A 27967-nucleotide genomic window follows, 5' to 3' on the forward strand; every position below is an offset into this window, starting at 1 on the left:
ATGAAGTGACAAGGTCAGTGTTTTCTGACTTCAGACTCTTTGGTTCCTCTGCCACCCCATCCCCCGTCCCAAGTGTCTAGCACATAGCCAGTGAACATTACATGTCTATTAAATAGTTGATGAAATCTTTGTGAATTCCAGATTCTGCCTTGGACTGGCTGCTTCTCTGCACTCCACCCGTAAGGGGAATGTGGTGTGTTTTCCTTAGCTGGGAAGGTTTTCCCTGAAAACACTGCTTCCCCAACTCATAGGGGCCTGATCTCAAAAGTCAGAGCTTGCAGGAGGCCTCAGGAAAAGGGTGGTGGGGATCCCTAAACAAAGCTATGCTTCCCTTTATGCCGGTGTCAGCTCTTGGGCAGGCTGGCTCCCACCTCTCTGGGGGGTACGTTCAGAACTGCTTCAGCTTGTCTGAGAGCCAAGGGTGGAAGGGAGCGTGCATGCCTCCTACTGCTGGGTGTATATGTAGCAGCCTGTGTTTGTCTAGTGTGAATAAATTAATCTTTGTGCCTATTGCTTCCAAGAAGTAGATTGGCTGGTCCTTCAGAAATAAAATCACTTAACAAAGGAAGCTTTGCAATGTCAGGCTGGGCAGTCCTGATGTGAGTATCAGACATTAGGGACCCTGCACAGGACTCTGTGCAGGGAAGTCTTTTCTATAGCAGTGGCTCCCCACCTAGGATTGCTGCAGAACTGGTGACAGGACCCTTAGGGCAACCATATCTGGCCTTGCATGGGCCCTGGAGGGAGGAAAGGGGAAGATGAAGTTAATTCTGTAGAATGTAAGACTCTGAGACATAGAGAGGATAGAGAGAAAGGACACATTCAGGCAGCGGGAGTAGGCCAGTGAGGTTCCCCAGCATCCTCTCCTTGTCCCGTGGAGCCCAGTGGCATGGTGGTGCAGCAGGAGGCACAAGACCTCTGATGTCACCCACATCTGGGGACTACTGAAAGACCTGGGATTTGCACTGAGTCCAGTCAGTGCACAGGCGACCAGAGAGGAGCTCTGTCACACTTGGAGCAAGGAGATGGGGCGGAGTTATTTTTAGAGTCAGCCTGCTGGCTGAGATCATAGCACCTGGAATCAAACAGCCAAGCTCTCATCCTGCAGAAAGATGTATTCTAGGCCACCTTGGGGTGGGAGCTGTTCTCAGGAAAGCCCAGCTTACTCTGACCTGTCAGACCTGCCAGACCCTCCCCGCAGACCTCCTTGGAACCTGCCAGCTGGAGTCTGTTTGCACAGCTGGGGTGGGGGTAGAGGACGGGTGGAGAGGGGCTGCCCTCTGGGTCCTGAGGCTCTGGCCAAATATCCTCAGGCCAATTGGAAGTAGCCCAGAATGATGAAAGGGCCCTGCAAATCCATGAATGGGACATGGAATTCTGGGGCTGCTGCTTTCCAGCTGCCTGATCTCTAGCAAGTCATGGGGCCTCGATGAGCTTTCATTTCCTTATCGGTAAAATGGAGAGAATAAAACACATAGCTATCTTTTGGGAGAACTAAGCCTGGTTATACACACAGTGGGGGCTAAATGTGTTAGTTCCCTTCGGTTTCTTCTCTTTATGTCCCTTTTCTCCTGTGTTTTTTCTCTGCAGAATTATGTATACATACGTATATACATACATACATACATACATACATACATACATACATACATACATCTTGATATATGTATGTGCCTACCTTTTTATATATATATTCGCTGAGTGCCATTGGTTGCAGGCATGCCATGGTGAATGAGGTGGGCCCTAGCACCGAACGACTTCCAGTGTTATGACAGAGACAGACAGACAGACAAGAGCAATGCTATCAGAACTGGGAACACAGCCAACTGCTCAGAAAAGGTGTTGACTGGACTGATTCTCAAGTCTCCTCGGCTAATAATCCGGAGTGACCAGATGCCCTCCAGCTGCCTGAGAAGTTGGGCAGCTTCCCTTCATCTTCTAAGCACTGTCTCTTCCAAGGAGCCATCCAGACTTTCACTAGATCTTCCATAAGGCATTGTACTAAAAGCTTTCCTGTCTAATCCTTGGAACGATGCTGTGAGATGGGTGGTATTATCACCCTACTTTACAGATAAGTCTCCAGGACTTAGGGAAGTAGTGATGTCATCTGTATTTAAGTCTGCCTGAGTTCAGGGTCTGAGCTCTTTCCACAAAACTAATTAGCCTCTTCTTTAGGCTTTCTTCCTACCCCGAGTGCCCTGAGCCCTTCTCCGAGGACTCATGGCCAGGTTTTTAATTATTTGTTTACTGAGCTGCTGTTCCCACTCATCTAGAAACCTTTCAGGAGATGGACTATATCTGATCCCTCTCTGTGACGAGGGGCCCAGCGTAGGTCCGGCACAGAGCAGGCCTCAGTAAACATTTGTGGAGATGGAACCAGTCCAGGAGTATGTCACGACAGTCCCCCCACTCCAACTGGGCAGAGTCTGTTATTGAAATGGTCATCTTTCTCTCTGGATTCCACTTCAGCAGTATGACCCCACCCTGCTGGCCCAGGTCCCTCTCACTGTCAGTCTTTCCTGGTCTCAGGTGCTCTGGGGCTAGCAAAGTGTGACAGGGAAGGATGCGTGGTGACCATACACTCACAGGCCGACCGAGACTGTGAGTACATGAGCTCCTGACTCACGCTAAGGTGAGGGTAAGGGCCGGGGAAGGGAGACATGCCTGATAAGAAGCTGCACTTCATAAACCCAGGAAAACCCAAAAGGCTTTGCAAAGGAGCTTAAGGAATTTAGGATTGGGACAAAAGGCTCAGAGAATTGGCCCAAAAAGCAGAAGGCAGATCTGGTCAATTCCTCAGACGTGGGTCTGTCGTTGGCGTCCGAGTGGCTGCTTCTCTTCCCCTGTCAGAGCCCAGCTATGCTTGGCGCATTTGTTAGGGTCCCAGCAGGCCCAAGGCCGTGGGAGCCTGGGAAGGAGCTCACCCGGGGGAGTGACTGACAGGTTGTCAGGCAGGCTGACTTTTGGTTGGGAACTTGGTTCATAGGCAGATCAGACAGCGGCTGAGATCCCAGGGGGACCTGGCCCTGGTGATGGATGCTCTGAGACCTTCCCTTTTGCCTCTGCTCTGTCTCCTTTGCCTACCCCCAACTTTCATCTTATTTTCTTGTCCTTTCCTTGGTCATTGGCCAGTGGTGCTATGGATGGAAGAGCTGGCAGATTCATCAGGCAGGGATGAAGCGGGGCTGGAGCCATCAGTTTATGAATCAGCTCAGCTCTGGCGCTCCTGTCAGTTGGAGGCAACGCAGCAGCATCTGGAGTATGTGCTCCAGGGGCACTGTACTACAGAGGGAGAAGGAGGCTGCCAGGACCAGACAGACCTGGCCTTGGGCCCTGGCACCGCCACTCAACAACTCTGTGACCTTGGGCAAGCCACTCGACTTCTCTAAGCCTCAGTGTCCTCCTCTGTAAAGTGGGAATAATAGAATCTGCCCTGCCTAAATCACAAATTGCTAACAACAGACATCACCATTCTTACTAACCACCTGATAGGCTGGTGGGAGAATGAAGCTCAACTCTAGGTCTCTCACCTCCCAGACTCTTGTTCTTACTCTGTACTAGCTCCTCCTCTTGACCTAGCTTAGGTTTTTGCTTGGTCTGGAGGCAGAAGGATAGACTTGATGACTTCATGTCGAGCTCTTCTGGGTCTGCCTATTCAGTTCCAGGGATTGAAAGCACATAAAAAAGGGGCCAGTGCTATGTTTAACTGATTAAATGACTGATCGACGAATGTGGCTGATGAATTGTAACTATTCGGGAATCCCTAAACCGCTCACTGCATACAGACTCAGTGTAAAGCCTGTGTGACGGGGAGGAGACAGGTACAATCTCCAGCCCTTGGGGAACTTGCAAACTCTTTGGGGTGTGGGACGTCCATTGAAGAGCTATTGACTAAAAATATAGGGCAGAGCATCCAAGATACCAACTCTGTCTTGTTCATAATAGTATCCCCGGTGCCTAACGCACATGCTTCCTGTCCCTGCTTATGAGAGTCCGACCTCCTCCATGCACGTCAAACCATCAAATCCGCTCATGAAACACTGCCCTTTCCTTCTACAAAAGTTTAATTTCCCTGGGAATTCGGTCATGCTTTGTCACTTTACCAAAGATTTGAGGATGTCACAGGGGCAGGATCACAGGTTCTGCTAACTTGTACAAACTGCCCCATAGAACCCTCCAAACTCCATGTTCCTGAACTGTGGTTGCTCCCCATCTTTGGGGAAATGTGCTCTGGGCAGAACCCACTAATCCCTTTCTGTTCCTAGTCATGGATTTTCTTGCAGAGAGGAGAGCTGCCAGTCTGCCTTCCTTTTTCCAAGAGAATTCCAAGGGATACAATATCTTCTACTATTCTTCCCACACGAATCCTCCCAGGCCCTGTGATTTCCCAGACAAGTTCCCAGAGGGTAGTGATTCAAGTTCAGACTCAGCATAGAGAGGCCCTTTCTAACACTGAGAAGTATTTAGATACTTAGAGGTGTGAGCTCCCTGCCATAGGAGGTGTGAAAGCAGAGTGAAATTGAAGAAAATCCTTGGGGGCGTGGGTGTGAATTCTCAGGTAGTTACTCAATTTGGGGGTTAGAAAAGATTTGACGCTGGGAAGTAGGAGACATGGGTTTACAGCCCAAGCTCTCTTACTGACTCTCTGTGCCTCAGTTTCTCCATTTGCACAATGGGTGGGGAGCAGAGGATGGGGAAGTCAGACTGCATGCTCTCGTAGGTGCCTGCAGCTCCAAGACACTGTGATTTCTTGGTATCTCAAGAGTGGAAGGTGATTTGTTTTTTCTGCAACAGGACCCGAGTGTTAAGTTTGTGGGAAATTGAGAGTGACTGGATTTTCTTATCTCTCTGGCTCCAGGCCTAATTGGAGCTTCATCTGGCTCCAGCAGAAGGGGGAAGGGGTGCTCAGACCCTCCTCTGGTCTGGAGAAAGTAAAGCAGACCCTTGACATCCTGCATGAAGTGGGCCTGGCCAGGCAGCCTGGGGAGACAGAGGGTGTCCGCAGCACAGAGCAGTGTGGCCTCTGTGACAAGGCTGAGGGATGAGGAGCATCTCTCTGCACCTCTGTGCTGCTCAGGGTCATAGAGGAAAACTCTGCTCTTGGGATGAAAATGGGATGTGGAGCCCACTGCTGTCTGTTTTCCTCTTGCAATGCAGACTCCATGGGAGGATATGGGAAAGCGTGGCTCTCTCCAACTCTCATCGAGTTTGGTCCAAATATTCCAAAAAATTTCCCATTTAAAGATCTCTTTAATTATTAGTAAACATTTTTCTTATCAGCTACTACATGCTTGGTTTTATTCTGGATGCTGAGATGTAGCAGTGAATAAGAAAGAAATGGCCGACTCTGGCCCCATGGCATGCCCGCTTCTCACCCTCTCCAGCTTCTGTGCCCGTGGCCAATCTGTATCACAGCATCATCACTGTCAAGCCAGAAGGCATGTGGCATGGCCCAGTGGACAAGATCATCAAGAGTTTTGAGCAGAAGGGATTCTGCTTTGTGGCCATGAAGTTGTTTCAGGCCTCTAAGGAACACCCGAAGTAGCACTATGTTGAAATGAAAGGCCTTGCATTCTTCCTGGGACTGGAGAAGTACATGAACTCAAGGCTGGTTCTGGCTACAATCTGGGAGGGGCCGAATGTGGTGAAGACAGAGCCAGCGAAGCCTGGGGACACCAATCCAGCAGAATCTAAGCCGGGCACCCTTTGAGGGGACTTCTGCTTTCACGTTGGCAGGACCATCATTCACGGTGGTGATTCAGTAAAAAAAAATGCTGAAAGAGAAATCAGCCTATGCTTTAAGCCTGAAGACTTGGTCACTACAAGTCTTGTGCTTTTGACTGGATCTATGAAAGCAAGGGCACCAAGCAGCATTTCCCGTTGGCATCATTTAATGTGTCCCTGGACACAGCATTTTATTCCACAGACTTGAAATAGGATCAATAGGATCCTATTGGATCAACCTTTCTTTCCCGAAACATATTTATTAATAAAGCCTTTGGAAATCAAGGAAAAGGAAAAAAGGAAGGACGGGAAAAAAAGGACAGAAAGAAGGGATTCCCTGCATTATCTAAGGATGAAGAAACAAACATTTTAGTACAGGGTGATACATCATCTAAGAGGAACCCACAAGGACTATGGGAACATGTTGGGGATGAGGGGGCTGATGCCCAGATGTGGTAGGGCCAGACAAGGATTCTGAAGTCTAAGAAGAAATTTGCTAGACCAAGGGAATGTAAGGGAGGAAGGGCATGTTCTAAGGAGGAGGAGCAATGCCTGCTAAAGGCAAAGGGCGAGACTCATCTGAGCCTTGCAGCGGCTGTTTCTTGGGTGTGAATGGCAGCTGAAGAGCAAGAGGTAGGAGGGGTTGGGCGGGGGAGTGTGGGGCATGCAATGGAACTAAGGCCGGAGAGAGCAAGGCCAGAATCAGGCAAGGTATGGAGCCATGTGGAGGAGGCTGAGTATTATTCTAGAGGAAGTGGGAGCCAGTGAAGGATTTTAGCTGGCGTGACATGATCAGATTTGTACTTAGAGAAGATGGTGGTGATGCCATACGGAAGACGGACTGGAGGGGCAGAGCCTGGAAACAAGGTGGAAGAATAACTCAGTGAACCAGTGAGGGATGACGATGGATGGCCTGCGGTGGTAGAAATAGGAATGGAGATAAACGGATGGATTTGTGAGGTTTTAGGGAGGTAAAATCAATAGGACCTTGTTTTCCATGAACCTTGAATTCTCAGTGATTGTTTTCCAAATCTACAATGTATTTTAAGCAATTAAATTTAATACATACATTATAATAGTAACAATTAGTAAATAGTATGGGATCACATGGGTTTCATTTGTTGACTTTGTAAATGGGTCTTATCTACCCACTACCCTTCATGTCATGATAGGCAATTAAACATCTGGGTCCTTAGAAGCTAAATTATTTTGCCTCACTTAGTCAATACAGCAGTAACACTTGATGTTTTAGTTATCTAAAGGTTGTAGTTAGTCACCAAGATCTGGTCTCTTTACCACTGGAATCACCCTCCAAATGGTTGTCTACACTGCAGTCAGAAAGATCTTTCTAAAATGAATATTGGATCATGCCTTAAAACTTTTGGCAATTTCAGGGTTTCTCTCTTCTCTCTCAGTTCCTCAGTGGACTTCATTCACTTCCACAGATACCACCTTTATGCTATTTATTCTCAAATATATCTCACAGTCTGAATACCCTCTCGAGTTTCAGACCATAAATCCTACCTGATAACCCCGGCCTGGATGCCTCACTGGCACCTCAGAGTCAATCTTTCTAAAACTGAACTCTTGGCCTCCTGTCAAACTCCCATCTCCCAACCACCACCGGTGTAGTCACTGTGTTGGCACGGGGCAGCGGCCGGCCTGCCGTTCCTCCTTCTCCTGCCATACTGTTCTTTGCTTTCCTTTTCTCCTGGCCCAGGGGCATGTTAGCTCCATGGTGAAGGGCCTCATTTCTCCTGCAGCCACCAGCATAACTCAGGGAGGAGCTCTGGAGGACTGAGACCTTCAGAATACAATCTGTACATCTTTACATCTTTCCTCTTCGGCTATCTGCCCTGGCGATTTCAGGCCTCAGCATTAGATACGAGGACAACAGCATCCAGTAAACTGTTAAACCACTTTTCACGACTGCAGGAAGTCAGATCCCTGTAATAAATCCCTTATTATTACTCCTCGCCATTCCGTTTCTCTGATTGAAACCTGACCAATGCCTTCTCCAGACTCATCTTGGACTAATCTCCCTCATGCTCACTGCCTGCCGGCTGCCCTGGCCTTCTATTCCTCTGTTTGTTTGTTGTTTTCTTGGACATGTGACAGTTCTTTCCTCTCCCGAGCCTTGCTATGCACTGTTCCTTCTTCCTGGGTGCTTTGCTTCTCATTCTCTGCTGGACTAACTCCTTTTCATCTGAAGATCGCAGTTCTGTTGTTTTCTCCGGGTACTAAATATTTCTTTTTTTGGAGACCTTAGCAGGTTTGTGGGGTTTTTGTGTGTGTGTGTTTGTATATATATATGGTGCGATCATTTTCTAAAATGTTTTTCTCCAGTAGATCGTATTCTCCATTGTAAGCAGTGGTCACACCTTGTTGGTTCACCTCATATAACCCTGCCTAGCAAAGTGGTTGACATACAATAGGTGTTTAGTAATGATTTATTTATTAATTGAATGAAAAAATGAAAGGACAAAAGAAAAAAAATAAAGAGAGAGAGAGAAAAAGAGAGAGAGAGAGAGAGAAAGAAAGAAAGAAAGAAAGAAAGAAAGAAAGAAAGAAAGAAAGAAAGAAAGAAAAGAAGGAAAGAAAGAAAAGAAGGAAAGAAAGAGAGAGAGAAAGAGAGAGAAAGAAAGAAAGAAAGAAAAACAAGTCCTGTTTGTTGTCCAAACTGCAGCTCGGTAACCACTTCCCCATGAGAGCCTTTTCAGGCAGGCTGGGTGAGGGGCCCCTCTGTGTTCCCTGGTATCACATCCCTTTTCATACTAGATTCTGAGTAGATTCTTACTTTCTCTTCCCCTCTCTTCCCCTCAGACTGTAAGCTCTCTGAGGTGGGAGGGAGGAGTGCCTTGACATGTGTTTGGCAAAGAGATCAAATTAGCAGTAACATTTGAGATTCTTAGCCTGGTGTTTTAGTTTTTTACCATAAACTCTTGCTCACTTTTTGGTCTCATCTCTTCCTCTCTTTACTGTTGCCCAAAAAGCCACACTCCCTCCAGCCTTCAAGCCTTTGCGTACACAGTTCCTTCCACATTACAGAACTGGCCCCACTGGCCACCAGGCCAGCAAGAGGACAGGACGCCTGGGCTGTGAAGTCTCTCTAGGGCTGTGGGGCTGACTGATTTTTTCCAAGGGTTTTCTTTCTCCTAAATTCTTCCTCAGTGGTTCAAAAGTTTGCCAGAAATAACAAAGGTCACTGGATCACAAAAAGAAGGAGGAGATGGAGGAGGAGAAGGAGGAGAAGGATGAAGGAGGAAGAGGAGGAGGAGGAGGAGAAAAAGAAGAGAGGTTCAGGTCATTAAACTGGTTATTATTTCACCTCAGCTCAGTGCCGTTCCCCATGCAGAGATCCTGAAGCTAATTTGGGATCAATAATGTCTCTTCCTGTGGTCTGAAATACCAATTTTTATACTTCATTCATTCATATATATATATGTGTGTGTGTGTGTGTGTGTGTATACACATATACATATATGTGTGTGTTTTTTGGGCTGGGCACTAAGGGTACAAGATGCATAGTCTCTGACATAAAGATACGTAAACAGATGGGATGCAGGAGGCTAAAAAAGAGGGGATAAGAGGGAACAAGCAGCTTTTTCAGGGGAAATGACATCTAAGTTTACACCTAAAGGATTATAAGATTTTGCAAGACAACCGCGAGGTGCGTGTCCTATGCAAAAGGGTGGGGATTCCCAAATGAGGCATTTGGACTAGGCAGAGGGAACAGCAGGGGAAGCCTGGAAGGATGCATTCCAGGCCCTGGAGGAGTGCCATGTAACCTGAGTGTGTGGACTATCTGGAGGTGAGGATGGGCAAGCTGGCTGCAACCACATCACAAAAGGGCTTTGGGAACCAGAATAACAGATTTGAACTTTATCCAGAGGGCAGTGCAGAGCCACTGATTAGCCCCTGTCCGCCCAACTGTGAATCGGAACCAACATCCCTGACTTCATTGTGCCATGGAGAACTGCATTCTAGTGCTCCTCTGCTGTTATCTCGGTGTGTGACTTTGGGTCTGTCCTTCTCACCCCAGCCCAACCCTCCCCCACTCCCAGGCCTCTTTATCTAGAAAATGAGGCATTTGGACTAGGTATCTTTAAGGCTCTGCTGGCTCTGAGATGCTCTGATTCTAGGATATTCTGTTTGATTAGTTAATTAATCAATTAAACATCATCTACTGAGCACAGAGTTTGTGCCAGGCTTTTTATAAGAAGATGGAGATCCTGCTGCTACCCTGCAGGAGCTCGGGGTCTGCCTAGGAGGCAGATGCACGAATCCCTACCTGTAAAGCAAAGCAGAATGAGCTCAGAGCTGTGGGAGCACAGTGGAGTGAGTGACTCATTCTCCCCCAGGGGTCTGGGGGCGGCTTCAGAGAGGAGGCAGTAGATGATTTGGGCCTTGAAGGATGTGCAGGGGGATGAAGATAAGGCCTGCTTTGTTCAGGGAGAATGAGTCACCTGGGGCAGTGGAGGCAGGAAATAAGGCCTGGAGACAGGTAGCCACCGGAACCCCGGAGGCCCTGAATACGGGGGTGCATCTCGCACTCTCCGGGTCGTGCGGAGCGCCAAGTTCTGAGGAGGGTATGAGCTCATTCACGGTCTTTGGGCACCGAAGTGGACTTTGCTTCATGTGGTACAGATGGAAAAGGAAGGGTCAATTTAGAGCCCCAGCTATAGGCCAGGCTGTGAGCCAGGTGACTGAAACACATGTTCTTTCCTGTTTTAACCCTGGCAACAACTCTCCAAGATGGGCGTGATCATTCAGCTGTTCACAGGAGGAAACCGAAGCTCAGAGGGGGAAGCGCCATGTCTAAGGTCACACAGTCAGAAGGTGGTAGGCCGCATGCACATTGCGGTCAGGGTGCCTGGCTCCAGAGCTGCCACCAACACACCCCCTGACTGCTGGGCACCCAGCCCTGTGCCCTGAGGCAGTACTTGCCCCCAGAGCCAGTGCCCGTGTTGAGAGCTCCCTCCAAGATACTTCCTGCTGTCCTCTGGTGATGGTGGGGGTGTGTGTGTTGGGGGGGGGTGGTGTTGGAGGGAAAGGGGAGGAAGTGCCCTCTCATCTGTCCTGTCACGGGACACCCTCCAAGAACGGGCACCAGGCTCCCCACTGCCCCAGGCAGGAATAAACTCCTGAACTCTCACAGAGATAAAAAGTGCTATCTCTTCCCAGCCCTGAGTGTCGGCAGATGGGGCCTCTCGGGCCAACCTCCGGCTGCCTCCACCAGCAGCTGTGAGGAAGCTGAGGGTGGGAGGGACGGGCCCCTCAGGTTCTGCCCTCGCCCCAGAGATGTCCCACCATCTGCTTTCTATGAGTCTATCCAGCACAGCCCCTGTCCAGAAGAGAAAGTGCGCAAGACCGGAGACGGGTACGGGTTCACACCTAGCTCTAACTCCTTCCTGAAATGGGATTGTGGGCAAGGCTCTTCTTTGAGTCCTAACTTCTTCCTCTGTAAAATGAGAGTGATAATCCCTTCTGGGGCCAAACGAAGTTGGCGCCTGGTACACAGCAAGCCCTTGACAGATAGGCAATCCTTTCAATGTAGTGGTAAAATGGGGCCAGATTGCCAGGGTTCAAATGCCAGCTTCTCTCTTTAGCTGTGCGACTTTGGGAACGTTTACTCCACCCAGGGTCTGGGTTTCCTCTTTTATTAGAAGAGGATATGGGTTCATTCAGATAAAGCACCTAGGACAGTGCCTGGACAGTGGCAAGTGCTGTGTAAGAATTAGTTATTTATGGTCAGTGTTATTCTCTAATTCTCCTTCTCATTCCCAATCTGGGCATCTCAGCCTCCCCCTCCTGGTCCCTCCCTGCTTCTGGGAAGCCCCAGTATCTCTGGCTCTCTTTCTAGCCCCTGGGGAGAACCCTCTGACACCCACATTCTCTCTCACGTCTCAGGAAGAGGAATGCACAGCGGGTCCCTTTCCAGCATGTGTGGAGAGATTTGAGGCTGATGGGGACGCAGCCTTTCTGGCCCAGCTGAGAATGAATAGGCAATATACCTCCGACTCCCACACCACCTACCCAGTGTTGGAGAACAGATCTTCTTTTCCATGATCCTACGGACAAAATGCCACTGTGATGATTTATGGACTCAGGAACCCACAAAGTCCGAGTGCAAAGGTGCCTCACAGGGCACCCCATCTGCTCTGTGCCCTCGCCCCTCACCCCCCCCCCCCACCCCTCAACAGAAGGCACCAAAACTCCAATATAAGTCTCATGGAAGCAAGTCTGAACCTGTTTACCCTGCTCTGACCAAGGACTCCTAGGTTTGGTGTTCCCAGGCCTGGCAATGAGCATGTGCGTCTCTTCGCAGTCACGCTGGGCAGATCAGCCGGGCCCTTGTTATTTGAGGGATGTTTTGATAACCTCTGCCGCGCCTTCCCCTCCTGCCGCGCCTTCCCCTCCTGCAAAGCCCCACCTGATCACCCTGGGCACTCTGGGCAGCCTCTTATCTCCTTGTTAAGCTCCCCGTCCATTACTGCGCATGAGTTTTATCTGAGCCTCCATGGAATGAGATTGATTTCTATGAATAATTGGAATAGCTGGCTGGTGACCCAGTGTTGCTGCCACCGGGGGGGGGGGGTGGGGGTGAGGCTCACACCCAGCTCTCCCTCTTTTTCATTCCCATGACTGCCATGTAGTCCAGCACACCCTAACCTTTTGCTGGATCACAGTTACAACTTTCTGACTGCCAGGCTGACTGCTCCTTCCCCATCATCCCTTATGATCCACCCCAGGCTATCCCCTACAGAACTGTCAGATGGATCTGGAAAAGCCAAAACCTTCTTACAGAGCACCCTGTCCTGATAAAATCCCAATTGTATCAGGAGGCCTTTGCCCAAGCTGCTCCCTCTGGAGATGTTCATTCTTCAGTCAATCAACCACTGTCGAGCACCTACCTTGTCCAGGCCTGTCACAGGGCTCTAAGACATGCAGACAGGAATAAAACATAGACGTTGGCCAGTGGGAGAGGCAGCTTCATAAATAGGTATCTGTAATGGAGTGTAACAGGTGTTCCAGAGAAACATAGGGTTGAGGTAGGGGGACTAGGGCTGTGAGAGTCCAGAGGGTCCTAACTCAGCCTGGGGTCAGCAGAGAAGTCTTCCTGGAGGAGGGGGCACAGAGTAGGGTCCTGACAGATAGGCAATGAAAACTACCTGTTAAGCAATACTGACCTCTTGAATCAGCCCAATTCAAGTGCTGCTTCCTCCAAGAATCCTTACTTAACTGGCAAGACCCACCTGTCCTCCCTCCCCGGCTGGCTCCATGGGCCTGCATTCTGCACAGTCAGTCACTCGGGGCCTCACACTTTGAAAGGTCCCACCGTTCGTTTAACCTTATGCTGTTACTGTCTTGAAATTGTTCATAATTTTAATAATTTTCATTTTTCACTAAGCCCCTCCAATCATGTAGCTGGTCCTGCCTCCCTCAACTGTTATCACTTTCAACCTTGTATTACGTTTTATACGCACCAAATGCCTTATGTTTTCCCTGGGAAGTACCTGCAGTTCTGGGCGGATCTGACTCATCTCTGTCTTCAGGGTCCCAAAAGGCCTCTGTGACAATTTCGATGAACTCAATAAGACCCCATGGGAACACAGCCGTTTCATCAAAGCCAGGATATCATCCCGTGTGGTCCAGCCTGCACATGCTCCAAGAATTCAGAGAGAGGAGAAACGACTGTGGCTGGAGGCGTGAAAGTGCTCCCCAGAGGACCCTCCGCTGCTTCCCTGTCAAATGTCCCTTCTCGGCTGAAAGCCCTTCCGGATGTCTAGTCTCCATTCTTCCTGATGCACTGATCCCCTCCCCCGTTCTCTGGACCTCTCCCCACACCTCTGGGTGTAGCAGAGAGAGGCTGGGAGGTAGGATGACAGCATCTTAATTTCCCTGCTAATTACAAGTGCTGGGAAGAGGGGTGCTAACTGCCAGATAATTACCCAGGAGGAGACACGTGCCAGACTCCTGGCTGCTCCCAGCCCCAAGAATTTCACTTTAATGGTTTTCCTTTCTTCTTCCAAGAGAGGAGGAGAGAGAGAGAGGGAGGGAGAGAGGAAGAGAAAGAGAGAGAGAGAGAGAGAGACAGAGAGAGACAGAGAGAGACAGAGAGAGAGACAGAGAAAGAGAGAGAGTGAGTGTTAAGGCCTGGCTTTCTCCCTCCTTAGCCCTAAGAGGTAAAGAAAGCAGTTGCCTTCTTAAAGCCCTCTCCTTATCAGGAACTTAGATTCAGACCCTCCACATTAGGTCTGGGGAGAAGGTCTGAGAACCGGCAGCCAAGTTTGTACTTGAGTTAGGCTGAGGGTGTGGCATGGGGTGGGCGGGAGGAGGGGCCTTCTCCTCCCTGCACACCAATGGAGACATGTGCAGACACACACACACACCACCACCACCACCACCACCACCACCACCACCACCACCACCCCTTCCCCCACAGCTCCACTTTGGAGAATGGGAAACCTGAACTGTTGTCTCATTCAGGGTTGCAGGGCATGAAGACGCAGGGAGAGGTTCCCTGTGGTCAGCTCCATGGGCTGCATTACTCATCCTGAGGGCAGGGGGTAGGGGGCAGTGTCACCCAGCTGCTTGGACTCACTCCTGTACCCCGATGCCTGCCAGCTTCAGGCATAGCTTGAAAGGTTGCAACAGGAAGCTATTAAGTTGATGAGCATTCTTGTGGTCCTGGACTGATACAGCGATGCTCTGTTTCTTAATGCTGTTGTAATTTCCATAATAACATTTTCCTCTTCTTAAATAAACTTGGACCCTAGCCTGAAGAACGTGGCTGGCTGTGCCCAGAGAATTCAGGACCTGAGATGGTGGAGGGAACACTCCCCAGAAAGGTGGGGAGGTAAAGGAAGAGGCACAGCTCCCCTTGCCCAAGGGCTGGGCCTCAGATGAGCTGGTAGAGTTGGGCAGAGCAGGAATCCAGTAGGACCCAAAACTCAGCTCTGGGCTGGACCAGTGCACAACCACTCTCCTGGATATATTCCTTTTATAACACATGGAAGCAGCTTAGGACAATGGCTAAGAATATCAACTCTAGGTTTTGGTTATAAGATCACTATATACTACTCGTGTGATCTTAGATAAGTCACTGAACCTCTCTGTGCCTCAGTTTCCTCAACTGAAAAATAGGGATAATAATAACAATGAACTTGTAAGTTAGGTACTATTAAATAAGATAATATTGTTAAGTGCCTAAAAGAGTAGCTGCTACAAAGCATGTTAATCACATATCTTTAAAAGTAATCCATACATATGATTGTGTTTTACAGAAAATCTTATAATTCTAAGTTTCTCAGGGTCTAGAGTTAGTTAGGGAATAATAAAATCTTAGCATTTTTTGAGTCACCGAGTGTTAAGATCATATAGTAATGGAATCAAATAATAATTTGATTCCAAATAATAAGTCACAGACCTCTGGACTATGAAACAAATGATGTTCACATCTTCAGGTCTTCAACCCAACACTGCGAGTCTACTTCTTCTGAAGGTCACCTCCTGGAATGTTAATACTCAGTACAGATCCGCCCCTTTCATCAGCCCCTACTGGGCTTGAATCTTTCTGAGCTACCAGAGTGCATTTGCTTACTCCTCTCACGACAGCCCTGAGAGACTGGGAGAGATGGGAATATTAGGCTTATGCAGTGTCTGCTCTTCTCAAAGCCGATTCCTCTCAGAACAAGGCTTTCCACCATGTCACTGGTGGGCTGCTTTGGTCTGACCAAGCCCTACCATCTAAAGTCCCAGAGCAAACATCAGGTGTACCTGATGATCGCAGGATTCAGCGGGACTTCTGTCACCCTCCCCTGTCTTTTAACTTTGTCTAGAACCATGTTCTTTCTGACAGGTCAGCTTCTTTGCAGCTCAACTCCCAGAGCCCATTTCAGTGAAGTGCTACAGGATTGAGTGTGTGTATGTGTGTGTGTGTGCATACATATTGGTGTGTACAAATGTGTAGAAGGTTGGTAAGAAACCTTTGAGGCTGGATCTCAGAAGTTAAGGACGCAAAGACTAAAGAGGCTCAATAGAGGAAGTGCGATGGCTGAAATTCCTTTAGGTAGGACACTGGCCCCGGCCTCGCCGTGAAGCATCCACTGAAGTGACGGCACCCGCAGCTGGCTGGGAAGACCCCTGTCCTCCATGCCTTCCCACTGGTGTGCAGAACATCCACAATTTCCACGAATGTTTCATAATTTTCCCACACCTATTTCCTTTTAGAAGGAGCAAACAGTCTGCAGATAGGAGGCCCATTAGCTCCTGATGCCAGCTAGCATGACTGAGAGTTGAAGGTATTTTTTCTCACATATAACTGGCTGGGCATCTTGGTGGGAGTTGGAAATGGTGCGTTTGACTATACGAATGTGTCGTGCACAAAAGTACCTGACTAAGGGGCAAGTTGAGGCTGAAGTTCAGCCAGTGCTCTGCTCACAAGATGTACACCCTAGAATGGGGTTGCATCCAACCAGAGGAAGAGTCACCTTTTTCTGATTCATATACAGGTGTCCTAAGGTCTAACAACAGGTGGGCGGGCAATGGCACGGGTGATGAAATAATGGAAAATGTAGGCCCAGGAATGTAGACGCTGGGAAGGGTGACCGGTTATTTTGCAGTGAGAGCCACAGAACTGACTCAAACTCAACACTTTTCCCCGAGGAACGTCAGTCTAAAAGAGGGAACATCCAAACAGGCCATGATGAGAGGCTGTGGGAGCCCAGAGCAGGGTGGGCATTGAGGCTACAGCTCTGGATCCTGGAGGATGAACAGAAGTACATGAGGTAGGAGAGGCTGGGAGGGGAGGCCCAGGCAGCATGGCGATATTGAAGAATGGGAATGCAATATTATGATATATAAGTGATATGTATTTGGTCATTCGTATGACCAAAATATATTTCTCATATGTATTTGGTCTTTGTCCACAGTTCGTGGCTCTTGGAATTTCCTAGATAATAAGAGCAATGGAAACATCTTTGGTTATAATGTTTGGTCGTTTTGTTCTCAGTTCCCGAAATCACTTCAGAGACATAAGGGTGAAACGGATGTCTCGTTATTCATAACAAGCTCCTTTCCACCACAACCGTGTTTATGTTAATGAGGTGACTTTTGGAAAACACTAAAGGATGGGGGCTGATTGACAGGGGAATCCACCAAGAATAGAGGTTTGGAACTTTTAATCCAACTTCTGATTTCCCAGGAAAGGAGAGAGGCTGAAAGTTGAATCATCACCAATAGCCCATGATTCAGTCACTCATCTCTATATCATGAAGCCTCCATAAAAACTCAAAAGGGCAAAGTTGGAGAACACAAGGAGGTTCTGGGAGAGCGGCACACCAGGAAAGAGTATGGAAGCTTTGTGGCCTTTTCCTCTACCTGGCCCTATGCATCTCTTCATCTGGCTGTTGAGTGATATCTTTTCTTATAAACTGGTAATCTAGTGAGAAAACAGGTTTTCTGAGTTTTCTGAGCCACTATAGCAAATTAATTGAACCTAAGGAGAGGGTTATGAGAATGTCTGATTTATAGCCATTGGGTCAGAAGAATAGGTAACAACTTGGGCTTGTGATTGATGTCTGAAACAGAGGGCAGTCTTTTGGGACTGAGTCCTTAACCTGTGGAATCTGATGCTATCTCTAGGTAAATAGTGTCAGAATGGAGTTGAATTTTAGGACACACATTTGCTAATGGAGAATTGCTGGTGATACAGGACCCCCCACCCCCACCCTCTATACACATTAATTGGGTGTTAGAATCATTTTAGGAATGATTCTTAGCACCCAGGAAAGAGCTTAGCACAAAGAAGGCCTTTAACATGTATTTGATCAATGAATAAGTGGCTGAATGAAGGTGCATGGGTGGTCATGGGAGTAAAGGAGGGAGATAAAGTTGGGGAGGTGAGCAGGGCCTGGATCTGGAGGGCCCCTGTGGGCTTTATGTGAAGATGCTCCAGTATTTCTCTTGCTGGCGATGGGGAGTTATTGAGTGACATGATTAGAATTGTTAGACTCATAACTCTGCCAAAGATGTGGAGGTGGCTCAGAAGGGCAAGATCAGAGCAGCATTGCCATTAGCTACATGTGTTGTAACTGCTCTGCAGCAGTCCCCAGTCTTGGGCTGGGTGAATGGGACTGGGCTGACTGTGGTATAGAGACCTCCAAGGGTTGAGGAAGGCAGAGCTATATGAATGCTTTGCTGCCTGTGCAGCTGGAGGAGGTGAGGGAGGAGAGAACCCCTCTTCCTCCGGTGCTCCCCAACCCTGGCCCTTGTGGGTATGGGACTCTTTTTTTCACTGGCAGGAGTGTTATCTCCCTAGACCTGAGCCTGCAGGTCGAAAGCAGCACAAGAAGTCTCTCCCAGGATGGAAGAGAGATAACCTTTCAATTCTAGAGTTTGGAATCTAGAAGCTACCTGGCTTGCCAAATCATCAGCTATGGACCCCTCTACCTCCTCCCTTACGGATTTCTGTGAAGTAGCATCATGGCTTCTGGGTTCTGAGGAAGAGGAGCTGGAGTCTCAGATGAGCGAGGCTAGTAGTGGTGGAAAGCAGAGGTGGGCACTAGGTGTCTGAGAAATAAGCAAAGCCTAAGAGAAGAGGATGCTGCTTGAGCCCCAGCTCTGCCATGTGACCATGGCCAGGTCACCACCCTCACCCTCCCTAAATCTGGAGAATTCATAGAAAATCAGTCCAAGGAAGGGGCATACTCACTTCCCAGATGGGGACTTGAGGCCCAGGGCTTTCTAACCTGTTTTGGAAGACGCAGATGGATGTAAGGGATGCTTGGAAAAAGGGAGTATCTGAAGCTCATAGATGGCTTCAGGGTGAATGTGTCCCATGAACCAGTGTGTGCAGGAGGCAGGAGCTTAGGCCAAACATCCATTTCTTCTTCCTTATTTCTGCAGCCAGGAATTTATGACCCTCTGGAATTGTCCTGGCTCATGTCTGTGGCCATGTCTCTAACTTAGATCCTTCTCAACTCCACCCGGAACTAGACTCCAGCTTCGTGCTCTTCTCCAAACACCTCCCTCCCTCTCTGCCTGCCTCCACCTGTGAGCTCATCCCATGTTCTCTCCCGCCCACTTTTCCTGCTTTGGAATGCCCACTGCCTTCAGCTCAAGTGCCTCTGGCCATCAGCTCTTCTCCTTTGCTGCCCTGGGTTCCTGTTGCAACTTCCAGCCTGGAGCCATGTCTCTCCCTTCTTCTCTTAGGAAACCCTCTGTTTCACCTTGAATTTTAATTACTTGTCCCCATGTGATTGGAGTCAGAGGGCCTGGTCAAAACCCGTGCTCCTAAGAGATATGCAAATGTGGATGTGATCCTTCACTCTCAATGCCTCGTTTCCTCAATTTTAGAATAAAGATATGTACTTTTGAGGCCAGGCATCCATCTCTCCTGGTGTGCCTAGGACAATCAGGTTTATGCCTATGGTCCCTGTGTAATAATTGATAGTACCCCCTGACACTTCCAGAAGTTTCTTGGTTTGTATGATAAATTATATGTTCACCCTACTCCTAAAGCTCTTATGAAGATCAAATTAGATAATCTCACAAGATAATCCACGTAAATTTCTCAGCAGAGAGACTGGCATAGAGTAAGTACTCATTAAATATCCACTTTTGTTATTTTGTTCCCCACAGACTGAGCTCCTTGAGAAAGATGTGGTGTCTGATTCAGTTACAATTACCGGATGAGAATGGCCAATTATCTGGGAATTTAGAGTACATTCCAGTCCAATAAATGCTAAAGTGAGGTTGAGGGTGACTTTGTCTCTCTTACATGACTCAAAAGGCTGTCTGTTGGCAACATTAAGACTCACCTCTTTTTGATGCTGTGCTGTGGTCTGGGGAGCAGCTCTGTTTTAGGGTGATGAGAAATAAGGCCCGGAGTGGTGAGAGGTGTAGCTGAGAGCTCACAGAGAAGGGATGGTTCAGACCTCGAGAGGCACGGGTAAGGAGTTTGTGCTGTAAAAGCCACTGAAGGGTCTTAACCTAGTCAGTGACATGGGCAGAGTCAAATTTGTATTTTCGAAAGACCCCTTTGGCGTTGGTGTGGGGGATGAGCTGGGGTATGAGACCTGATCGGAGATAACCATAGCCACAATTCAGGGGGGAGATAGGAAGGGGAGGGGGCAGCAAACTTCAAGTTCAAGGAAGTCAAGGTAGTGGTTCTCATAGCGCTTACTAGCAAAACATCTGCCACATATTGCTATTAATGTTGATTAACAATAGTATCATTTATTATGCAAATAATAATAGTAAGAATACTAATAGCAACTGTTTATTGAACATCATAATGTGGGATGGAAAGTGCTTTACATCATCTTATTTAATCCTCATAACTATCCTACCAGGCAGGTGCTCTGACTAACTGCATTTTGCAGATGAGGAAACTGAGGCTCAGAGAATTTAGGTGTTTTGCTCAAGGTCATACACGACTGAAAAGAGATGAATTTAAGATTTTGAGGCACAACCGTCCGACCCCAGAGCTCGTGCTTTCGTTAAGCCTCCACATCGGCTGCCTCAGAGGAATTTCCCAACCATCCTGGGCGTTGAAGAGAGACCCAGCAGGAGAAGCCCATGTCAGCAGGCCCCGGAGGAGAGAAGGGGCAGCTTTCCAGTGTAACAGCCTCGCTGAGTGAGAAGAGTTCTGATGGCGGTGCCAGGGCAGCCTCTGTCCGCTGAAGTCGCCTTCCACTGATCCAAGCTGAGGCTGACCTGGGGAGGGAGTAGCTGGATCCCCTTCCACCCTCCCTCCTCCCACCCCCCAGGTTTTGGTTTCCGGATGCTTCCAGGATCAGCTATCTTCCTCCCAGTTCTGTGCAGTGGAGCCATCCAGCTTCCTCCAGAGACCACCATCTCTCTTCTAATTGGTGGGAAATTGGTTGCTAACTGTCAGGAAATCACCGATTTTCCATCCATTACTGGGGGGACAAGGGCTGTGTAGCTGTGGGGGACTCGGTGGGAAGCAGATGTTGATTAGGACTTGCAGTTAATGATTAGGTTCATGGACCTCCTCAGGCGGTCCTCCCAGACTGCTTATTAACTCCCTGCGAAGACCCATTGGGTAGGAGATATTGGTTAAATGGAACACAGAACCACAGAAGAGTTACTATTCATTAGGTTTTGATTGTGGGGAGGGAGGAGAATGGGGGAAAAACTGTGGCCTCAACCCAGGAATGTTAAACAACCCCATAAGTTGGCAGAGGACTATATAATTGTTGCTACTAAAATCTAGGTATTTATATAGGTGATTTGTTGGAAGAAAGGATTTCGGCATTCAGGGAGATCCCTGCTATGATCTTACCCAGGATTAAGTTGTTAGGGACTAGATATTAATTAAAGCTGAGGGCCCCAATCCCTTCCTAATTAGCTCATGGAGTATAATTTGCCTGCAAATGCTACTGTTATAATCACCTTGAATTTGCCTGGTGCTTTCCTTCAGCTGGGTTGGGTGAGCTTTACCCCAGTATGTGAGCAGAGTGGAGGGGAGAGGGCAGGAGGCCTGGGTCCCACTTGCACCCCTGCTCCTGACTGGTGAGGAAGGGGTTTCTCCAGTTTTCTCACCTGCTACAAAGGGTAGTTAAAGGAAAGACGTGGGACATGTTTGAGAAGCCCTTTACAACTCGGACATTTGGGGACCCATAGTGTTAGTAAAGACTCGACACTGGCCTGAGGTTAGGGAAATATTGATGCCCAGATTCTTCTGTGTTCTCTATAACCCAAAGGCCTTAACCTAAGAGAAGCCACGGAGTTAGTTTCGTGGGGCCCAGAAATCAAGTGTCAACAGGGCTGTCTTCTGAAAGTCAGGAAATGAGGGCTTTATCAGTCTTGGTGATAGGCAGAAGCATACACCCAGAAGTTCTCACCCAGGTGGACCCCTGCATCCTCTGAGAAGTCCACCTCTGTTCCCTGAACACCATGTGTCCATGCTGTCCCTGCTCCAGAAATCTCTTCTGGTCACCACCTACCTGGATACTCCTATACATTCTTTATCACTCAGTTCAAATGTCCCCTCTTTATTAAGCCTTGTCTGATTTTCCCAGGCAGAGCTAGTTAGGCCCTTCCCTAAACTGCTTTTCTTGATTCCTCTATTCCGACTTTTAGCTAATGTTGCCTTGAGAGATGGTTGTATATGCCTTGGTCTCAACTATCAGACTGTGAACTTCTTGAGGGCGAGACTATACCATATCTGTTTCAACTTGAAACCTGCAAAGCTCATCCCAGATAAGGTATCAAAGTTGACTGAGCTTGCTTTATGTTTTTGGCTTGTGCAATGTCTTTGAGAAAGGGCTCCCAGTCCTTTGCCTCTGGTGAGAAGAGGAAAATGGGCTTTGAGAGCAGGCGATGCACTGGTCCTTGGATAGTCTCTGGGGCTGTGGGTCTGGATCTTGTTGTCAGCCCTGGTAGAGGATTGAAGAGGAGGTCCTATGTCCCCGCCCTATCTAGTGCTTCTGGGTTTAAGAGGAATGATTTGCTAAGGCAAAGCCTATATCTTCCTCTCTTCCTCCTGAGATTCCTAACATAGACCTGGGATTTGAGGGAGGAAGAGAGGCTGTATTGCATTGAATTCAATTGGCCATCACGAAATACACAAAAGAGACTGAGAAAGGCCATTGGAACCCAGGATCTTAAGCAGAAGATTTTGCCTGCAGTTCTCTGGGCTGGGATCTGGGGATTGAAAGCAAGGGAAGTGCTGCTGAATGGAAATATAAACAGGTTCGAAAAGGGCTTAAAGAAATTCCTGGATGACAGAGCTCATGCAGGTAACAGGTCATTAATAACCATGAAAGATGATAATGATAATAATAATAATAATAATAATAATTAATACCTCCAAGAGAGCTTATATACTTTTTTAAAGCTTTTTTTTTTTTCTTGCCACTATCTCATTAGATACTTGTCATTCATTGGGGGAGGATAAGGATTCTCAGAAAGGTAAAGGGACCTGCTTGAAGCCACACAGCTTGTTTACAGCAGAGCTAGCATCGAGTGTGAGGGGCGTTCCTGACTTCCTTCCCAGGGCTTTCTTACTGAGCGAGGTACACTATTTGGAGCAAGCGTGGGATGCATCCTGACCCTTGGGGCCCATTTCTCCTCCTCTCTCCATTTCCGTGGCCCCAGTCCTGCACCATCACTCTGCTTCGGTAAGCGCTTCATTCGAAGGTGTGCACAGGGTCCTCGTCCTGCTCGGTCAGTGATCTGCCACTTGACATTGAACACAAGTCTTCCCCTCACTTCAGTTTCCCCATTTGTACACTGTGGTAGCTAGGTATTCTGGGAAGTTAACCTCTTGGACCCACTGTTTCTTCATTGTAAAATAGGTTGATAGGAGTGCCTGCCGCAAGGAGTAAATGGCACAGTGCACGTAAAGTGCTCAGCAACCTGCCTGGATACAGTGTACACTCAATAAATACGAGTCTGGGGCAGTGCCTGAGGAAAGCAGCCCTCAGGGTGAGACATTCCGGCCTGATGCAGAACAAGCTGAAGAGACAGGGTATTGTCTGTCTGCCTGCTGTGTGTCTGCTGTTCTCCCGCTCGAGGGTTTTCCACCTGGGTTCTGGGATGTAGGTGGACTTCTGGGGAATCTTCCTTGAGTTTCGTGGACTCTTTGAAATGGTTCCTTAGAAAGTTATTGGTGATCTGTGGTATCTTGCTAGAATCCTGAAGAGGCTGTTTTACAAGTGGAGCGAGGCTTTGGGAATTTCGTGAATTCACCAGATGTGCTCACATCTGCAATGTGTGAGGATATCTGTTCTGAAGCCAGTTTTTCTTATTTTACCCTTGCATTAACCTGTTCTCTGGAGCACTTGTTCTCAAGTGAAGCTCATGGCTCCCTTGGGAAGCGAAAGGGATCAGTGCTGCCACCTACAGACAGAAAAATAATTAGATTTATTTCTTGAAGAGCCTGGTTAAGAGCAGCAGAAAAAGAGTGAATTAGTTGCCGACTCCAACTGTTTCCCTCATCTTATTACCCTAATATTTAAAAAGCTATCGTTGTTCACCACTATTGTCTCTAGATGTCCTACTTTAACAGAAATTTCTGGTTGCAAATCAGGATGCATATGATGCCATTCTATCTGGGACCGTGACTGGAGCTCCAACATCATCATAGTGCCTTGTATAGGGTACAAAATGATTTTAGGTATCCATTTGTTCACTGATTGATCATTATATATTGTAGAATTGCTTCGTTATTGGATCAAAACTTGTGAAGGTTCTATGCAAAGCTTTGATTTAGCAGAGCCCATTGGGAAGCGATGATCTAAAGGGAGGTACCAAAAATTGGCCAAATGAAGAAATTTTTTTCTTTAAACAGTGGATTCAGATGCATGTCCTTCAAATACAACTTGGGCCATTGCCCACATTGCAAAGAGGGCATGTTCCAGGGTCAAAGATGCAATCTGGCTAGGGCAGAGAGCAAGGAGGAGAGATGTGTCTGCACTCTGGGCCTCATGGTGGAGTTGTGTTTTTTTGCCAGCTTTCCATGGCCACAAAGAACAGTAAGTGAGCCTGTCTGTACTGGACAACCTGTGTTTACAGAGCTAATAAAGACTGAGAAAAGCAACACGTATAGACTATTCTTCAGACAACATACACTAGAGCATCACAGAGAACCTGATGGAATTTTCTCTAGTATCGAAGGCTGAAATGGGAGCTCAGAATGGGGTAGTGCCCTATCCAAGACCCCCAGCAGGTCAAGAGCAGAGCCAGGACTAGAACTCAGGCCCCCTGGCTCCTCAGCACAGGCTCTCTGGGAAGACTTTCACAGTAGGTGACCTCCTGGAATAGGACCTTGCTCTCTACCCAAAGCTCCCTTTTCCCTGAGGGCTACGGAGATGGAGCTTAATCTTTAATGAACTGGCTTTCAGTTTAACTTCCCTGCTTGGCAATGATTAATACCCAGTGACCTAGTCTGGCATCTGGTGATCCTGACCAGGACTGACCCATGAGAGTGTTGGCCTGCAGGCCCAAGTGTGTGGTTATATGCAGCTGGGTGAGATTTGAGGGTGTGCCAGAACAGCTTCCTATCCAAAAGAATCCCTTCTGTCCTATGCCTGGAATTCTGTCATTAGATGTCACTTCTCCAAAGTAGGACATCACAAAAGCCCCTGGTCAGGGGAGTTAAGAATATAAGCGGTGTTTAAAATCCTCATTGGACTATTGGTTTGACAGTTCTGGTGTCCAGCAGCTCAGAGGAATGATGGGATTTATAATTTTTGGTCAAAGGTTAACAATCTAGTGTTACATCACTGGATCCAAGCACAACTAGACCATAAGCTTCTTATGTGCTAGGACAGGGTCTGGAGAACAGTGATGTGTGGAGAGAACTCTGAGATGTGGAGCTGGAAAGACCCCAGTGCAAAGTTAACTCTGACACTCACTAGCAGCAAGAACTTGGGTAAGCGTCTTTCAGCCTCAATTTCGTTGTCTATCAAGTGGACACAAGAACACTTTCCCCTAGATTCCTTTGAGAATAAGAGAGACAGTACATGTAAAGTATCTGATCTAGAGGAGGCATGGGCTAGATGGTGTTTCTTCTTCCATTTTCTCTCTCCTCTGATTCACCTTAGCTGACTCCTCTTAGTGAGGTAGAGAAGATTCCGGGTTTATCTGAGAAGGAGGGCTTTTCTTGCATATTCTGGGATGATTACAGGGACTGGTTCTCTCCCTGTGAGATCGGATAGTTAATCAGGTACCGGGCTCCATCTTTCCTGCCCCCGGAGGCACTGTAACCAGTGAGCAGGGCTGGTCCACCTCCCTCAGTATCCACCTGCCTCTTCTGATGATTGAGAAAGTACCTTGGTCTGAGTCTCTCCCAAGCCTCTTGCCTCTGTGTTGTGTCTTAGAACCAGCCGGCACCAGCCCTGGACTCGGTAGCTCCCTCCCAAATCCCGGTTTGGGGCTCAGTGCCTAGTTCTATTTTTCTGGGATTGCTGAGATGAAGTCCTGTGTGAAGGCAGGAAAGTGGCTCCTGTGACCTCCCCTGGGAGGACCGATTGGGAGGCCTGGGTTGGGGGTCAGGCAGGCTGAAGCAGGGAACCATGAAGCCCCCAGCGGAAGCCATGGCTCCTTCTCTGTTTTGGTTTTGCTTTTGTGGGCTTTTCATTTCTGAAGTTAATCTAGTTAATACCAACGATGTCATTTCGGCAAGCCAGCAATTTCCTTTTGCCCTTTATTTAACGAGCCCCCACCCTCACTCCAATCTCTATAATAAAAGGCATGCAGGTGGGTAATTACAGAGGTGTAAAATAGGGGTGCTGGGCTATGGCCAGCTGAGCATTCTGGAGCATCCGTTGGGGAGGATTCTGGTACTATCCAGCCCCATTATTCAGTTCCAGGTGGGATATTGAAGCTTAGAGAGGGTGAGGAACTTATGCAATGCTATATAGTAGGTAGAAGGCAGGGCAAGAACAGGAAACCAGGTCCTTATCCTGCAGCGGGAGTCCTTTCCACTACTCTGCCAATCTTATCCCTTTACATGTATCCTGCAGAGCATGCCATAGGAGCGCCAATCTGCCATCAATACATCCATTCATCCATCCATCCACCCACCCACCCACTCATCCACCATGTAGTCTATAGATATTTATTGAGCACCCACTATATGGAAGGTGCTGTAAATACAGCAGAGAGCAAGATTGTCATAGTCAGCTTCATGGAGTCACACCAAGTGAACATACAATTCCAATACAAGATGACAGTGCTATGTTTGTTGTAAGCATTGGGCCCCTAATTCTGCCTGTGGAACCATAGAGAATTTCTCAGAGGAATGAATAAGGCATTGTAATGCGTCTTGAAGGATAGGAAATAATTTGCAAAAGGTGGTGTGCTAGAGCATAAGAAGTTTTTAAAAGAATCTCAAAGAATATTAGCCAAATGTTAACAGCGTTTATCGCTGGGGAATGGGATCTGCAGGGTAGTGGGTGGGAGGGGGTAAAGGACACATTTTTACTTTCTACTTTCCACCTTTGGAATTATTTCAATTAGACTGTTTATGTATTAGTATTTTAATAAAAAAAATTATTTGGAAAAAAATAGTATAGGGCATTTAAGGAACTCTGCGTTTGTCTCTGTGTGACAAGTGCAGAATGTTGGAGGGAAAAGGGAGAATGTGACCCATGGAGGTTGGCTGGGGTAAGTGTAAGAAGGTCCTGAAATGCCAGGCTAAGGAGTCTGGATTTTAACCAAACCTGTGGAGGCCAGAGCAGAGGACACATTCACAGAGCCTGGCAGTGCCCGGCACGTATTAGATGCTCAGTTAATCCATACCTGATGTCAAGTGATTGGAAAGAGTCAAATAACGTAGAGTCATCTAAGGTTTGAAGCAGAGGGCTGTGAAAGTGTGCTGCTTTACTGCCATGTGTTGGTGGCAGTGACTAGACAGTGGGGAAGCCACTATGGGAATATGTGGACCCGCAGAAGCGGGTAATGAGTATGGGGAATCCTATACAAAGGAGAAAAATACGCTGTGAGTTCTTCTCAGACAGAGGAGCATGACATGGATCCAGACTTATGGACTCGGGCGGAAGTTCACAACCATGGCGAGTCATTTTTTTTTTATATATATAAGAAAATTTCCAGGACACATTCTTTTCCAGATCAGATTAGAGCTGTTGGTGTCCTTTTGGCCACAAACCTTTCAAACAAGGTTACCATTGCTTTTGCCTCCCAGATGTGTCTACTTCAGTCTCTCTTCTCCTCCATACATCTTCAACACTTTAGTGGGAGGGAGCCTCCCCAAATGCAGTTCTGACCATGTTGCACCCTTGCTCGGTTCCTTCACAATAAAGGTCGGTCCCTTCACCTTGGCTTAGGAGGCCTTTTTGAGCTGTTCCACATTTATTTCTCCAACCTCATCTCCCACGCTCTCTTACTCAAATACTGCAGCCAACTCTATTGTTCACAGTTGGCGGAGCTGCTTCATGCCTCTCTCTCTGCCTGGAGCAACTCTTTCTTTTTCCTTGGATGATCTCACCCTCATATTCTCCCCATCCCTCCCATTTACCTGATTGACACAGAGCCCTCCTTTAAGGTTCTGTGTTTGAATTATTTTCCCTCTGAATCCTTTTTTGATCGTATCTCCACTCCGACTTGTTCTTCACTTTTCTTGGTGGACTTGATCATGCTCTCCCTGGGACCTTGTGCCCAAAGTACTCTGTGCTATTAAATACATTTACTAGTAAAGCACCATGACACCTTGCTGAACTTTGCATATCTCCCTCTCTCCTGCTAACAC

At 47.8% G+C, this 27967-nt stretch overlaps 1 protein-coding gene and 1 pseudogene across 9 annotated transcripts in view; both read left to right on the top strand.

Annotated features, from left to right (window-relative positions):
• The window catches only part of LOC107514024 (selection and upkeep of intraepithelial T-cells protein 1), a 214937-nt gene that overhangs the window by 36917 nt on the left and 150053 nt on the right, over positions 1-27967 (top strand). For 4 of the 9 annotated variants that reach the window (XR_004954915.1, XR_004954924.1, XR_004954916.1 and 1 more), the window contains exon 1: positions 23586-25129. The exons of 2 other annotated variants lie outside the window; for them this stretch is intronic. Coding sequence is in view for 1 of the 7 variants with exons in the window: in XM_036233718.1 (XP_036089611.1) it covers positions 25045-25129 (85 nt within the window). In the remaining 6 variants the exon portion in view is untranslated. Of the gene's footprint in view, positions 1-13841; positions 16515-23585; positions 25130-27967 lie in introns of those variants that run through there. 3 more of the 9 variants (XR_004954918.1, XR_004954922.1, XR_004954920.1) reach the window with 3 other exon arrangements.
• Positions 5327-5937, top strand: LOC118611389 (annotated as a pseudogene).

Source organism: Rousettus aegyptiacus, unplaced genomic scaffold (assembly GCF_014176215.1).
Source record: "Rousettus aegyptiacus isolate mRouAeg1 unplaced genomic scaffold, mRouAeg1.p scaffold_m13_p_1, whole genome shotgun sequence".
Classification (NCBI taxonomy): domain Eukaryota; kingdom Metazoa; phylum Chordata; class Mammalia; order Chiroptera; family Pteropodidae; genus Rousettus; species Rousettus aegyptiacus.